Here is a 14,800-nt window from a genome sequence, read left to right as displayed (position 1 = left end):
GAATCTGCAGCTTTTATTTACATTCACCTCCTTTGCAAATCACACTTGTTTCATAAAATAAAATTGACATGAAGTATGTATAAAGGACAATCCTTAAAGCTCATAATTCTTCATGGAACCTGTGACTTTAAGTCACGGAATAAAAAAGAGCTCATGTAAAATAGCATCAAGTCAAGCAAAGTTTGTCAGGGAAATGATTTTCTGCAGTTTTGTCAACAGAAAATTTATATAATTTGTAGAGTGAAATTTTATTTTACTTCTAAACATTTGCTAAAATAGGCTATGACTAGGTGCTACAAAATATACAAATAGACTAATAATTAAAGTAAGCATCAGTTGGATAATTTTTAAAAGTTATTGAATATCCAGGTTGGAAAGGAATAAAATCTAAAACACATCAAGAATATGTTTTAACTAAATAATATGAATGTGATTGAACCTAGAGATAGTGAAGAGAGTAGACTTACAGCTGTTAAAGAGCTAAGTTTCATCCTCTGCTATGACACTTCTTGTTAATATGGATTAGCCTCACCTTGGAAACATGCTCTTTCCCACCTGGGTGAGAGTAGTAAAGAAGTTTTACTGTTGATGCCCAGGACCTCTTAAGTCCCAGGCATTGCCTCTACAAAGTTAAGGAAAGAAGTTAACATCCCTTACATCATATGTCGAGAGAGAGCAATTTAAAAAAAGAAGTAGTCATGCAAATAAATTTATAACTATTCATTGTGACATGTGGAAAGAGAGGATGGCTATATAGCGGAAATACATACATTTTAGGAAAGATATGCGACCTGACAATTAAGTCAAATTTAAACAGGTTAACATTTATCTGGACAGAATAAGCAGATATTCCTACAACAGGAACATGGAATACTATCCATGTTTTGTGTCCCTCGGTTTAATTAAGGTCAGGAAAGGTAGATTTAAAAAATCCTCCTATCCGTGCATTTTGAAAATCATTAGAAAATAAAGTATAGGGCAGAGTGAGAGAAAAGGGGAAAAGAAGGAAACCATGCCCTAGGTCAGCATAAAACAGCAGTCCCCTAAGAACTGGATCAACTGCTTGACTGAAATGGATTGACACTATAAGAGCTTCTTCAGAGTGATACTGTTGGGCTCAAGTGTTAGATGGCTTTCGACGCTGCTGGGGGGCTCCCCTTTTCTGAGAAGAGGAGGGGGAATAGGGGAAAGAGGGTGGGAGGGAGGGACGAAGAGAAGAGGAGGGAGGGAGTTATGATCAAGATATAAAGTGAATATATAAATTTAAAAAGTGAAGAAAAAATAAAAAATAAAAAACATCTAGAAAAAAACACAAAGTCTTACTACACTGAAAGGAAAAGTTAGCCATTAAACTCATGGCATGAGCATTCCAGAGTGTTATGTGCTGTTCAAGGTTAATCCCAGTTTATTTATTTCTCAGCGACCTGAAAACAAACCTAAAAAGCAGGTGCTCTAGTTATAGGGATGAGAGAACTACAGTGCAGAGAAGGTTCTTCAGTTAGTGACAATAACAACAGTTAGGTTGACTGAAGAGGTATAAAGACTGGGAAAGGCAGATGTGGCAGAACACTGGAAAGATTCTGGCCAGGAAATGTGAGAGAAAATTTGAAAAACCCAAGATTTGGAACCATTGAAAATAATGGTTGCTGGTTCCTATGTTCTTTAAAATAAAATTTTATACACACACACACACACACACACACACACACACACTTTTAATATTATGGCCGAAGCCCTTTCTGTCTCTGCACTTTATATATCTTTATCTTACTTCCCAGCCATACTGACTACTGTGTCCTCCATTCTACTTATCAGCACAGGAGTCACTGCTCTCAAAGCCTTCCTGATATTTATCCCTACCCGTGCAGCAGTAAAACCCAGAAGATTGGTCGTCTGTGCTCAAGGTCATTTCCACACCAACTTACACTTAACTCCCTCCTGTACATCACAGTTACCTCAAAAATTAACAGTTTTCCCATTGGATTAAAGGATGTGAAATCACACTGTTCATTTTACCCCCACACCTTAAAACATATATAAATATATAGAAGATATTCGACAAACACTTGAGAGAGAAAAAAATGAATGGGTGGATGTACTGCCATGAGAGCAGATACAATTGCATATCTGCATGAAGAAATAGCTTTGTCTGTAAACACAGAGCCACTCAGAAAACCATTTGTTGCCTTGGTAATGTGTTTCATTTTCACTACATAAAGCTGTGGTAGAAATATAAATAAATTATTTTAGCTTCCTGCCTAACCACTGTTGCAAAATTTTGACTATGAATTCATTTCCAAAAGAATAGCATGCTACCTTTCTTCAGCGGAGCCATAATAATAAAAAATAACATACTAGCCTTGATAAATTATTTTAAAATGCCCAGAAACATCTATTTCCTCTTAGATGCGAGTTTATTAGTGGCTTTAATTCTTGGAAGGGACCATAAGGTGACAGAGGTAGAGCAGGACATATTTACAGAGCAGATGTAGTCTTAACAACATCAATAAAACCTCCCTTTACACTGCCCAGGTCCACTTTTCATTCTCTTATTTGAATTTCATTATGCGCATTAACCGGTTAAATGTATTAAAAGTTAATGGCATCATCACCCCTTTATTAATAAATCACAGCAGTAATTTAACATAGCATATTACAGTTTTATTTGTAGATTATTTTTAAACTTGTTTTAGTGTCTATATGTATGGTTAATGGACACCTGGGATGAGAGGAAGGCATAACCACCCACAACTGCCTTTTAAAAGATGCTTCATGGGGCTGGAGAGATGGCTCAGTGGTTAAGAGCACTGTCTGCTCTTCCAATGGTCATGAGTTCAATTCCCAGCAACCACATGGTGGCTCACAACCATCTATAATGTGAACTGATTCCTTCTTCTGGCAGATGTAAATGCAGATAGAACACTCATATACATAAAAAAAATAAATAAATCTTTAAAAAAAAAGATGCTTCATGAGCTTGAATACTGTCATTTGCTAAGATAATACATATTACAATAATGCTAGGCTAGGGATAAAGGATGAAGCACCTCAGAGGCATAGTAAAATATACTCACTGCTGTTTTTCCTCATGATAGCTCTCTGGGTTCCCAAACTCACAAAGAAGAGATTTACTTTGCTTTTTCCAAAGTTCCACTTTTCTTCGGTTATTTCAAATTCTACATGTTCCTACATATAGTATTTGGTAATTCATTCACAGTAAAACAAGACTTGTATGGACTATTTTATTTCATTGAGTTTAGTCCAGAGTATTCTGCCTGTTACCTAGAAATATTGTCCTCTTAGGCAATCATCAAATAAGTTGCTTTTGTCTTAATAAAATCTAAGATAATACTTCTGATATATTATCTATCAATTCTATTGGCATTATATTTAAAATTTCTAAAAACATATTTAGGAAATCTCAGCATATAAAACATGTTACGTTTGTTACTATATTGCATCTAATCATGTTGAGAGAATCACATTTTCCTCACCATTAATCTTGAAACAAAAGGATTCATTAGCATCAGTGTAGGTTGTTGAGTATTCTTTACCAAAATCCTTTTTATCTTAGATATTTTCCTTCATGACATCATCTCTTAGACCTCCTTTTCAAAGGCTGATAAATGGAGTCTAAAACACAAGAGGTTTCATGATCTCCCCAAAATTTAAAGCTAGTTTCAGAATAAACATTCAGATCCAAGTTGTACTCTAGAGCTTTGCTATTCAGACTTTGCTGTTCAGATTTTCTTTTCTGGTAGTGTTATCTGTGACAAAATAATTGAAATTGCAAATGGTCAGAGATGATGAAAAGAGTGATAACTCAATCCATTTTGAAAAATTAGCTGTCTCAGTATCTGGAAAGATCTTGGAAGTCTTGTATCCAAAAAGTCTGTTTTGAGGTGTTTGGTTGACCTGCTCACCTGGAAAATCAGGTCAAATATGAGGAGGTCTGCAAAGCAACCTCAACAGAGTGAAACCCTTCAAATACTAAGCAAGCAGGGATATGGAGCAAGTTGCACGTTGGGATTATTTAATTGAGAGGCTTTTCACAAATCTTCTTCTCATTCATCCTAATCTAGTGCTTGTTCTTAAGAATGTAGAGCAAAGATATGAGGAAGAGCTTATTCCCACAGAATCTAAGGGTCCCAGAGTTCCATTCAGGCCAAGAGAGTGCATAATAATGAACCAAGATGCTAGCATAGTGCCAGTAAATGAAAGTGTATCTGATGTATCTCTGACACAGTACTGAGGTAGTCCATGGATAAAATGGAGTCTAGAGAGATCAAGAGAAATAATAGTTCCAGCACATAAACATTCTGCATAAGAAAGTGGGTCAGCAGGTAGACTTGTTGCTGGAAGAGAGATTGGGGTTTAACTGAGACATAGTTAAAACATCTAACTTGTTGGCAAGTTTTTGCACAGGGGTCCCAGGACATCCCTGGTGCCTAGCTACTTGGAGCAAGGGCATACAGGGTACCTGGGGAGCAAGGACATCTGTAGTGCTAGGCTACTTATTGGGGGATATCTCTGATGCCTGGCTACTTGGAACAGGATCATCCTTAGCAAGTGGCCATTTGGGGAATCATTGAAGTTTAGATAGTGCTAGGTTAAATGGGTAATATCTGTGGTTAAAGTCCACCAGGATGTCTCAGTCATAATCTTCTATGCCAATTTACCAAGTCAGTAGTGCAGTACAACTTTGTTTAAATATTGTTTAAATATTCTCTCTTTCTGGATTACCTCACTCAGAATGATCTTTTTTAGTCCCCACCATTTGCTTGCAAATTTCATGATTTCTTTGTTTTTAATTGCTGAGTAATATGCATGGAGAGGACCTAGACCCACTGCTCAGTAGAAGCCAATAGGCTGCTCAGTTTCCAAGTGGGTTCCCTAGTAAGGGGATCAGGGGCTGTCTCTGAGATAAACTCAGTGGCTGGCTCTTTGCTCACTTCTCCTGGAAGGGGGCAGCCTTGCCAGGCCACAGAGGAAGATGATGCAGTCATCCCTGATAGGCTAGGGTCAGAGGAAAGGGGAGGAAGACCTCCCCTATCAGGGGTCTAGGGAAAGGGCACAGGGGGAGAAGAGGGAGAGTGGGTGGGACTAGGATGGGAGGGGCTACAGCAGGGATACAACGTGAATAAATTGTAATAAGTAAATAAATAACATAACATAAAAATATTCTTCAAAAAAATGTTCTTTAAAGATGATGGAAATGACACCCTAAAATGAAAATAACTGGATAACTTAATAGCAAATATTACTCATTAAGTTAATGAAATTTCTCAAGTATTTATCCTGTTGAATAACAATGTGCACGATGGATAAAAAATACTGCAATAATGATATTTATGGCTCCTACAGCATTTAAGACAAAACAACATCTTACCTTTGTCACCATAGCTGTAGCCATCGATACCTTAGTAACTGAATATAGGTAATATATTTTCTTTTAGGTTATACTATCTAAATTGAACCTCACTGTTGAACTTCCTTTTTCCTGCATAAGATGTCCAACTTTGAATTGTAATTAGCGTCTGTTTTCTAACTTGCCCAATGGTTATTTGTTGTGCTTAACAGCATCTGAAATATTGTGACTTGATAACAAATACTGATGAAACACAGCTAGGTAATGGTCAATAGTACACTTCATGGAAAGCTATCCCACATTCCACACGTCAGGATTAACACAGTTAAAGGTGCATGTTCTTCTTCCTAGCTTCCATAAGGACATACATTCTTCGGTTTTCACATTCACTTTAGCTTGTTGTTTGTTGTTTGCTTTATGTGACTTTACCGGAAAAATGAAATAAGCACTGGGAAGTTGAAGGAAAATAAGTCTTCACCTTTTCCGGAAGTCTGTCAACTGCTCCAACTAGAAATTTTCAAATATTGAGACTACTAACATCAACTTGGGTTTTCACGTGATGCTCCTTTGAAGGAGATGCCTAAGATTTCCCTGGGTTCTGTTTGTGAATTGTGAAATGCTTAGCCTGACACAATGTGGAACTTCATGGATGGCTTCAAAATTAACTTTTTACTTTAGTGGTAAAACAAGACAAGAGTGGGAAATCTACACTTCCTGTTTTTGCATATAAAGTATTGATATTTTTTTCATCTTTAATGATGATCTTTAATGAATGTGAGACCCTAACAGAAACAGCTCATATTAACTTGTGGGGTGCCCTCATGCATAATTGAAAGCAAGCTAATGAGTGTCTTTTAATTAGTATTTTATAAATAAAAGTAACCTTTTTTTAAAGTAACTAGTGGTTGTGGGATGTAAATACTGTAAGAATGCTATTTAGAATTGATGACAGAATAAAATTAATTTACAAGTTTTAATTTTTTGTAAAATAACCCCACAAAAGTTATTTTGTTCCATTCTTGTTTTTATTTCTGTATGATTATGCAAACATTTCATTTGATTATAGTCAAAACAGACTCAGCCAAACATTAAATATTATACTTGTTTGTTTTACCTTAGAGCCTAAAGACATTTTTTTTTCCTTTAAAAGAAATCACCAAAATGCAGACTATCAGAATTCTCCAATCAGGAACAATATGTCAAGCCACAGTGAAGCTGATTGGCTTCCTCAAGCATAGGAGACATGGTTTTTAAATGAAAAGCTAATTAACCCGCTCAGAAAGACCCAGATATGGTATGGTAAAACGATGTGTGAGTTGCACTACTATGAGAGATGTTTCAATTAGCAGCTATAAATAGATGGAAAAGCAGAACCTGCCATTAAGGAAAAAGGAAAAAGAAAACCAACAGACATATTCTGTCATTTGCACAAACACACAATGTCACTTTAAGAAGTTGAAATCACAGAGAGATAGGACCCTCAAACCCTCCTAGGGAACAAAATGCCCAGCAAAGTAAATTACACTAATCATTTTATCTCATGAACTGGCAGCAGCTAACAGAGCTGCTTAATTACAGGATCGGAATAATAATAGGAAAAAAAATGCTGCACGAAACAGCTATGTTTCCTACCCTACCTTTGTGGTGACAATGCACAGGCAATCCATCCTGGATCCCTACTCAGGACTCAGTGCATGGAAATCACACCAGCAAATCAGCCAAGGTGAGAAAAAGCCTTTGAGTAAATAGCGCACTGAGAGAAGCAGAGCCTGGATTCTGCACACACGGCTTTTCCAAGGGGGGTCCCTCATGGGAAACTGGAGCCCTCCTCCACACAGCTCAGTGCAAGCAGGATTCTCCAAGGCGCGGGGAAAATCCCTTAGAAATCAGCTCCGGCAAAACTTCCTGGCGGCTTGCTGAGCTCCGAGGCTGCATCATCTCTTAGCGGATTCCGAGAAGGGCAGCAGGGCTGACGTGAGTGCCGGGCACTGCTCTATCCTGGAGATGAGTGTTAGACCAAGCGCCAGAGAATCACACTTCAGCTCTCGCTCGTGTTTCTGAATTCTGATCTGCTGCTCCGCTCTACTCATAAGATTTCCTTTGCCAAAGTACCCCCCTTTTTCTGCTGCCTTCTCTTTGCTGCCTAACAACTCTGAGTAAGCACAACACAAAAAAACTACCCGGCCCATCTATCAAAAAACTGTCGTTCGGCTGCCAGAACAGCGGCTTTGGGTAATAAAAAGCTATTTATTATGAGCATCCTTCCTTCCCGGGAGCCTCAGTGACTGGAAGGATGTGAGTGAACGCAGGGGTGCACGAGGCACTTCATACATCACAGTCGAATTCACTTGGCGATTACAAGGGCGACTGCTTACAAATGACTAACAGCTGGATGAGGAAGAGCGGGCCAGGTACAGACAGAGGCTGCAGATCTGGCCGCTGAACTTGGAGGACGTCCAGTTTCCCCTTCTGCTTGCAGGGCCCTATGTGTGGTCTACCGCATACACGTAGGCGAACAAACGGCCCGAGCATTTGAACAAGAAAGTACGTTGTAAAAATCGGGGTGGGAGGAAGCGTCAACGTGTTTACAAAAGTTCTACGTTGTGAGCAAAAAGGGAGGAAAAAAAAATGAGTTTGTTCCCCAACTTTTCTCTCCTGACTGGTTGTGTACAGGCACTTATTACGTGGGCAGAGAATTGTGCTCCCTGCGGCAGCATTGTAACAACCAAGGATTAAACCCCCTTTCCCTCGAACCCCTCCTTTCTCCTAGTGAAGCTGCTTGACAGGGGTCGCTCTCTAGGCAGTGATTTACTCCCACCCTACCCCCTGCGCCCCTTTATCTCAGCTACAAGGGCAGAAACCTCCTGAGACACACAAGAAGACACTGGAGCAGAGCGGGGGGGGGGGGTGGGGGGGTGAGGGGGAGCGGGGTAGATGGGACAGACAGGGTGGAGACGGAAAGAGCAGCCAGTCACACACTCAAAAAGGTGGAAAGTACAGCTGGATCAGTAAAAAACGGTAAATCAGCAACTCCTCTTTCACTAGAGGAAATTCATAGATGCCTGGACCACCAGCCACACTGAGAAGAAATGTCGAGAGACCATATGTTTCAATTTACTTGTCAAGCTATTGTGCCTCTTTACCTCCCATTACCAACCATCTTTTTTTTTTTAAACAAGGTGCATTTTCAGTAAGAGTCTCAAGACTTCTTCCACCTTTCATGAATTATTCAGGTTCAAACCTCAATAACCTCCCAATTGCTAAATAGATGAATGTGTCAGGAACTGACGTGTCATTATTTCACCAAAATGAGAGTACTGCTTTTAAAGATTTTTCTTCTTTTCTTCATAGGAAATCAGATATGTGTTCAGGGTTTAGGGGAGGTGATGATAAAAACACCCAACTTTCAATTCAATATAACCTTCTAAGGTAGCTCAAAAATAATTTATGGTTAGAAATAATTTTATCTGAACTCTTACCCTCCAGGTATAATAAAATTCAGATGATTTCCACATTAAGCAATACAAATAAAACCCATTCTGTGGTCTATTCAACTAGGTAACTGTCTTATGATTCAATAATATGAAAAGGTTACAGAAGCATCAAATCTCCTCAGTTACCTCATTACAGTGATTAATTTAGCTTAATACTGTCTAAGCCTATCTCAGAGGAGTAAACCTTGTCCTTGGGCATCTCTGGGTATCAGAGTGCTTCCCTGACACAAGCAAAGCATCTAAGATGTACATAATTGTGATCGATATATTCATGTTGGAAATAATTGACTTTGTTCCCCTTTAGCCCTTTAGTGTTGACAAAAGACATGTTTTAACTGATTTCCTATGAACCTAGCAGCTAACTTCCGTGCTAACACTAAAGATCGTGTCTTGTAATGAGAAGTCCAGGGCCTCCTTAATCATATTAGAGTAGAGACAGCCAGAATCTTGAGAAAGAACATGGAAGGGAGGTAGCTTGGAAGTCCATTTCATCTTCCAAAGAGGGAGGAGGAAAAGGAGATGGGGAAAACTGGCAGAGGCCACCTGATGAGTCTCCTGACTGTGGGGGATGAGAGGAAGGCTGAGAGAATAATGCCTTCATTGCACGTTAAATTGAGCTGCTGAAAGCTAATTTTTATTCTTTCTTTCCATCATCTGATCTATATTCAAAAAAAAATATACCCGAGAAACTGTGAAGACACATGATGGGCAAAGGCAAGCAAAACTGCAGTACTGCCAGGGTAAGGATTTGAGCCTTGTCTTGGACTCATAAAGCAGAGGCATTTAACCCAGAAATCTGGAAGGCTTTCTGGAGAGGAGCCCAGGAAACTTAACTAGGGTTGCAAGGAAAAAGAATTTTATGTCCTCTTTTATATCTGAAAAAGGTATGGATCAGTAACACTGCACAGCTTTACACAATCAGCTTCATAAACACATCCAGTGGGATTCTATTAAAGTTGTTTAGAGCAGTCATTTTACAAACTGAACATCCTGTCTCTGCTTGGGGGAAAAATACAGTGTTGTTCATATAATGTTAAATGAGTATAAATATATTGCTTGTTTTACATAGCACGCGTGTGATAGGCTCATTACTTTGTATTCAGCACAAATGATTAATTGCATAAGGTCTGTATTATGAGGCTCTGTATGAACACATCCTTTGGGATTTTTCTTTTATTACTGTGTGAGTATTCTGCCTGCATATGTGTGTACCATGGCCCTAAAGTGCCCTTGGAGGCCAGAAGAGGGTGTCAGATCCTTTGTGACTGGAGCTGTAAGCTGCCACGTGGGACAGGAATCTAACCAGCAAGTCATCTACAAGTGCAGCCAGTGCTCTGAACCACTGACCCATCTCTCCAGCCTCCATTACATTTTTAATTATATTTATTTTTTATATTAATTACAGTTTATTTACTTGTATCCCAGCTATAGCCTCCTCCCTCAGTCCCTCCCAATCCCACCCTTCCTCCTTCCTTCATCTCCTCCCTGTCCCTCTCTAAGTCCACTGATAGGGGAGGTCCTCCTCCCCTTCCATCTGACCCTAGCTTATCAGGTCTCACCAGGACTGGCTACAATGTTCTCCTCTGTGGCCTAGCTAGGTTGTTCCTCCCATGGGGGTTGGGGAGGTCAAAGAGCTAGCCACTGAGTTCATGTCAGAGACAGTCCTGTTCCCCTTACTAGGAAGCCCACTTGGATACTGAGCTGCCATGGGCTATGTACATTTTTTTTGTATTTTTTTTGTCTTATTATTTTTTATTATTATTGATTACACTTTATTCATTTTTTATCCCCCCATAAGCCCCTCCCTCCTCCCCTCCTGATCCCACCCTTCCTCCCCTTTCTGCATGCATGCCCCTCCCCAAGTCCACTGATAGGGGAGGTCTTCCTCTCCTTCTTTCTGATCTTAGACTATCAGTTCTCATCAGAAGTGGCTGCATTGTCATTTTCTGTGGCCTGGTAAGGCTGCTCCCCCCTAAGGGGGAGGTGATCAAAGAGCAGGCCAATCAGATTATGTCAGAGGCAGTCCCTCTTCACATTACTATGTAACCAACTTGGACACTAAACTGCCATGGGCTACATCTGTGCAGGGGTTCTAGGTTATCTCCATGAATAGTCCTTGGTTGGAGTATGAGTCTCTGGGAAGTTCCCTGTGTTCAAATTTTCTTGTTCTGTTGCTCTCCTTGTGGAGTTCCTGTCCTCTCCAGCTCTTGCTATTTCCCACTTCTTATATAAAATTCCTCTGACAGTTGGCCATCAGGCTCAGCATCTGCTTTGATAGTCTGCAGGGCAGAGGCTTTCAGAGGCCCTCTGTGGCAGGTTCATAGGTTGTTTCCTGTTTTCTTCTTCTGGCTTTCAGAGGCCCTCTGTAGCAGGTTCCTAGGTTGTTTCCTGTTTTCTTCTTCTGATGTCCATCCTCTTTGCCTTTCAGGATGGGGATTGAGCGTTTTAGTTAGGGTCCTTTCTTTTGCTTAGTTTGTTTAGATGTACCGATTTTAGCAGGTTTTTCCTATGTTGTATGTTTATATGTGTGAGTATATACTGTGTGTGTCTTTTTGCTTCTGGGACAACTCACTCAGGATGATCCTTTCCAGGTCCCACCATTTACCTGCAAATTTCATGATTAACATAGTAAAAATGGCCATCTTACCAAAAACAATCTACAGATTTAATGCAATTCCCATCAAATTGCCAACACAATTCTTTACAGACCTGGAAAGAAAAAATTCTCAACTTCATATGGAATAACAAGAAACCCAGAATTGCTAAAACAATCCTCTACAAAAGATCTTCTGGAGGTATCTCCATCCCTGATCTCAAGCTGTACTATAGAGCAACAGTTATAAAAACTGCATGGTACTGGCATAGAAACAGAATGGTGGATCAATGGAACCAAACAGAGGACCCAGAAATAAACCCACACACTTATGAACACCTGATCTTTGACAAAGACGCCAAAACCATACAATGGAAAAAAGATAGCATCTTCAACAAATGGTGCTGGTCCAACTGGATGTCTACATGTAGAAAAATGAAAATAGATCCATACTTATCACCCTGCACAAAACTGAAGTCCAAGTGGATCAAAGACCTCAACATAAAACCAGACACATTAAATCGGCTAGAAAAAAAAAGTGGGGAAAAGCCTAGAACTCATTGGCACAGGAGACAACTTCCTGAACATAACACCAACAGCACAGGCTCTAAGAGCAACAGTCAACAAATGGGACCTCATGAAGCTGAAGAGCTTCTGCAAAGCAAAGGCTATGTACATTTTAAAGCCTGGTACAAGTCAGGATGCAGCTTTGTTTACTCCTATCTTCATTGATTTTTCTCATATATAAAGACAGTAGAAGATAATCCACTCATTTGCCTCCAGGGAAATACTACTTTATTTTTATATTTAACAAAGCATTGGCTAGAAGCATTTTTTTTTTCTACAGACATAGCATTCAGTTGAGTCTGTGATTTTACAAGAAGTGTTTGGCAAGGTATAAATCCATACCCTGCAAACTGCTTTACTTGATATTTCTTAAGGCTGAGATTATGCCAGGAATATATTGACTTACGGTTTGATATTAGATATTACTATTAGAAATTACTTCCACTAAAAGCCTATACTTTAACCTTAATAATGCAGTGAAATGCATTCTTTCTATTTGTTTGTCTCAAACATGTTTGAGAAACAATAGAAGTAAAATATATTCATATTCTATTGTGCTAGGAACAAAGCAGTTTAGGAGGATGATTTAAATAATGCTAGTACCTAACATAGTCCCTAAGGTACAAGAAAAAAAAAAAAGGAGCTAAAGAGTTGATCAGTTCCAGTTACATAAATCTGTGCTATATAACCCTGTCCATATGTGAGCAATACACATGTAGAGTAATTATATGTATGTACATATATACATATACATATGCTCATATAAAGTTAACAAAGAAATAGGTTGGTGAATGTAGGTAAAAGTATTTGAAAATAAAAATATTTCCAATAGAAAATCCAGTCTAACCTGAGGCAGCACAGCTTGCAATGGTCACGGATGAAGCAGGACAGCTGTAACGGGCAGGATGGAAGCAGAGAACTGTCCCCTTGTCACAGGAACGTACTAACAGAAACACTTTCAGTGATATGAGTAAAGGGGAGTTTATCTTAACTACTATTGCAGATATTTTGTAAATATAATATCTAGTGATAACATTACTTCAAGAAGGGATTATAATCTCACTTCATGAAACAGAATGTCTCAAAGTACATATAACCTACCCTAGGTCACAGAGAATGGAGGTGACTTCAACACAAGGTTGTGCTCTTTGCATCTCATCAGACCTCAGATCCAGACCCATGATACCCTGGATTCAATGCAGATTAATAACCTGGGATCACCCTGCCAAGATAGGTGTGTCTCTGGGCTTCAACACGAAAGCCTTTGATAGTGTCTAAGGGATGTCAGAGCATTCAAGAAGGAATGCGCTCCATGGTGGAAAGATAAGCTCCAGTCGAAATACCAGAATCAATCCACCCACCTGAACTCCCATCCCTGTCTCTCTGTTCCCCAAGTGCCTGGGACAGTAGGCACACAAATGACATCTGCAAAGCTTGTTAGCTTAGTAAAATAAATAGACTGCAGGCAGGTCATGGCAAAATGCCTGTCCTCGTTTCCAAACTCTCCAGAGACTTGTAGGAAATTGGGATCAACTGGGAAATGGCTGAGTTTTCCACTGAGTTTCTATTACGAAAAAAAAAAAAAAGTCAGTACAATATTGGATCCTGAAAAGAATTCATATAAAACAGAATTCTATGCAACTGCATATTCTAGTCAAGTTAATTTTATATCTATGTAAAATAAATATAAAAATAAACAAACTTAATATAACCAATAATTATAACAAAAAACAAACTTGGGGGTTTAGCATTTCTACTTGCACTGGTAAAATTGTGAGACAATTTTGCTTACATATGTGACTTGGAACATAGTTTATCAATAACGATATGGTTTGCATGTCTCTTGTTACCAAAACCTAAACCACTTCTGAAAATTAGAAATTTCAATAACCATAAATCATCCAACAATATAGGGTAAAAACATTCATCTAAATTATATTTCTTTAACAAATTACAAGTTCATGTAAACTTTGCTGAACATTAAACACATTCTTTATGAGGCTCAAGTTCCCTTATTGTTATATAATGCTATGCATTGAATGGATTCCAAATACCCAAATAATTGCATGCAAGCCACAAATCTCAAAGGCTGCAAAGCAATTTTACTTTTAAGTTAATATAAATAACCTCTACAGCATTGCTAAATGCCCTTCCCACACCCCACCTTCTCCTACCCTAATCAGACTCTTCTGTTATCTGTTCTGCATGTAAAGTAATTTCAGAGCATTTATTATGTTGTTCTCTCTGCCAAGAACAGCCTTACTGGATCCTCACACACCTGGCTCCTTGTCACACAGGTCTCCGTGCAGATGTTACCATCTCAGTCAGACTACCTCAAACTGACCTCTCTAATTAAATTAGATCCCTTCTACCTCTCATCATTGCATGATCTTAGTTTGTTTCCTTCAAAGAAAGGGCCATACTTTAAAATTATTCCCAAATTTCTGTCACCATCTACCTCATTACAAAGTGTAGGTATGAAGGCAAGAAAGCATCATCCTATCAGGAAAATTTTTGACTGGATGGACAAAATGCATCACAGCAAAGCCAGGTTTTTTTAATGCTAAGTCAGAATCAGTAGCCCAATGTGAAGTTTACATGGTTTTTAATATATTTTTATTTCTTAGGAAGTGGTTCTATTATTAACAGTACTCACAAATCTATAAAATCACCTTCTTTTCAGATTTAGCATTAACCTTTCTATTCTTTAAAACAAATTCTATTGTCTATAATTAAAATGCATGCTATGATGCCAAGGGAAACGATTACTGTACTGAG

At 38.8% G+C, this 14,800-nt stretch overlaps 1 protein-coding gene across 10 annotated transcripts in view; it reads right to left on the bottom strand.

Moving 5' to 3' along the window:
* The window catches only part of Dlg2 (discs large MAGUK scaffold protein 2), a 1,917,798-nt gene that overhangs the window by 1,507,272 nt on the left and 395,726 nt on the right, over positions 1–14,800 (bottom strand). The window contains exon 1 of one of the 10 annotated variants that reach the window (XM_060367558.1): positions 7,006–7,595. The exons of 8 other annotated variants lie outside the window; for them this stretch is intronic. In XM_060367558.1, the coding sequence (XP_060223541.1) occupies positions 7,006–7,035 (30 nt within the window). In that variant the 5' untranslated portion in view covers positions 7,036–7,595. Of the gene's footprint in view, positions 1–7,005; positions 7,596–14,800 lie in introns of those variants that run through there. One more of the 10 variants, XM_060367562.1, reaches the window with a different exon arrangement.

The sequence above is a fragment of the Meriones unguiculatus genome, chromosome 14, assembly GCF_030254825.1.
Source record: "Meriones unguiculatus strain TT.TT164.6M chromosome 14, Bangor_MerUng_6.1, whole genome shotgun sequence".
Lineage (NCBI taxonomy): Eukaryota > Metazoa > Chordata > Mammalia > Rodentia > Muridae > Meriones > Meriones unguiculatus.
Note: the sequence above shows the minus strand (reverse complement) of the source record. Positions and strands in the feature narration are given on the sequence as shown.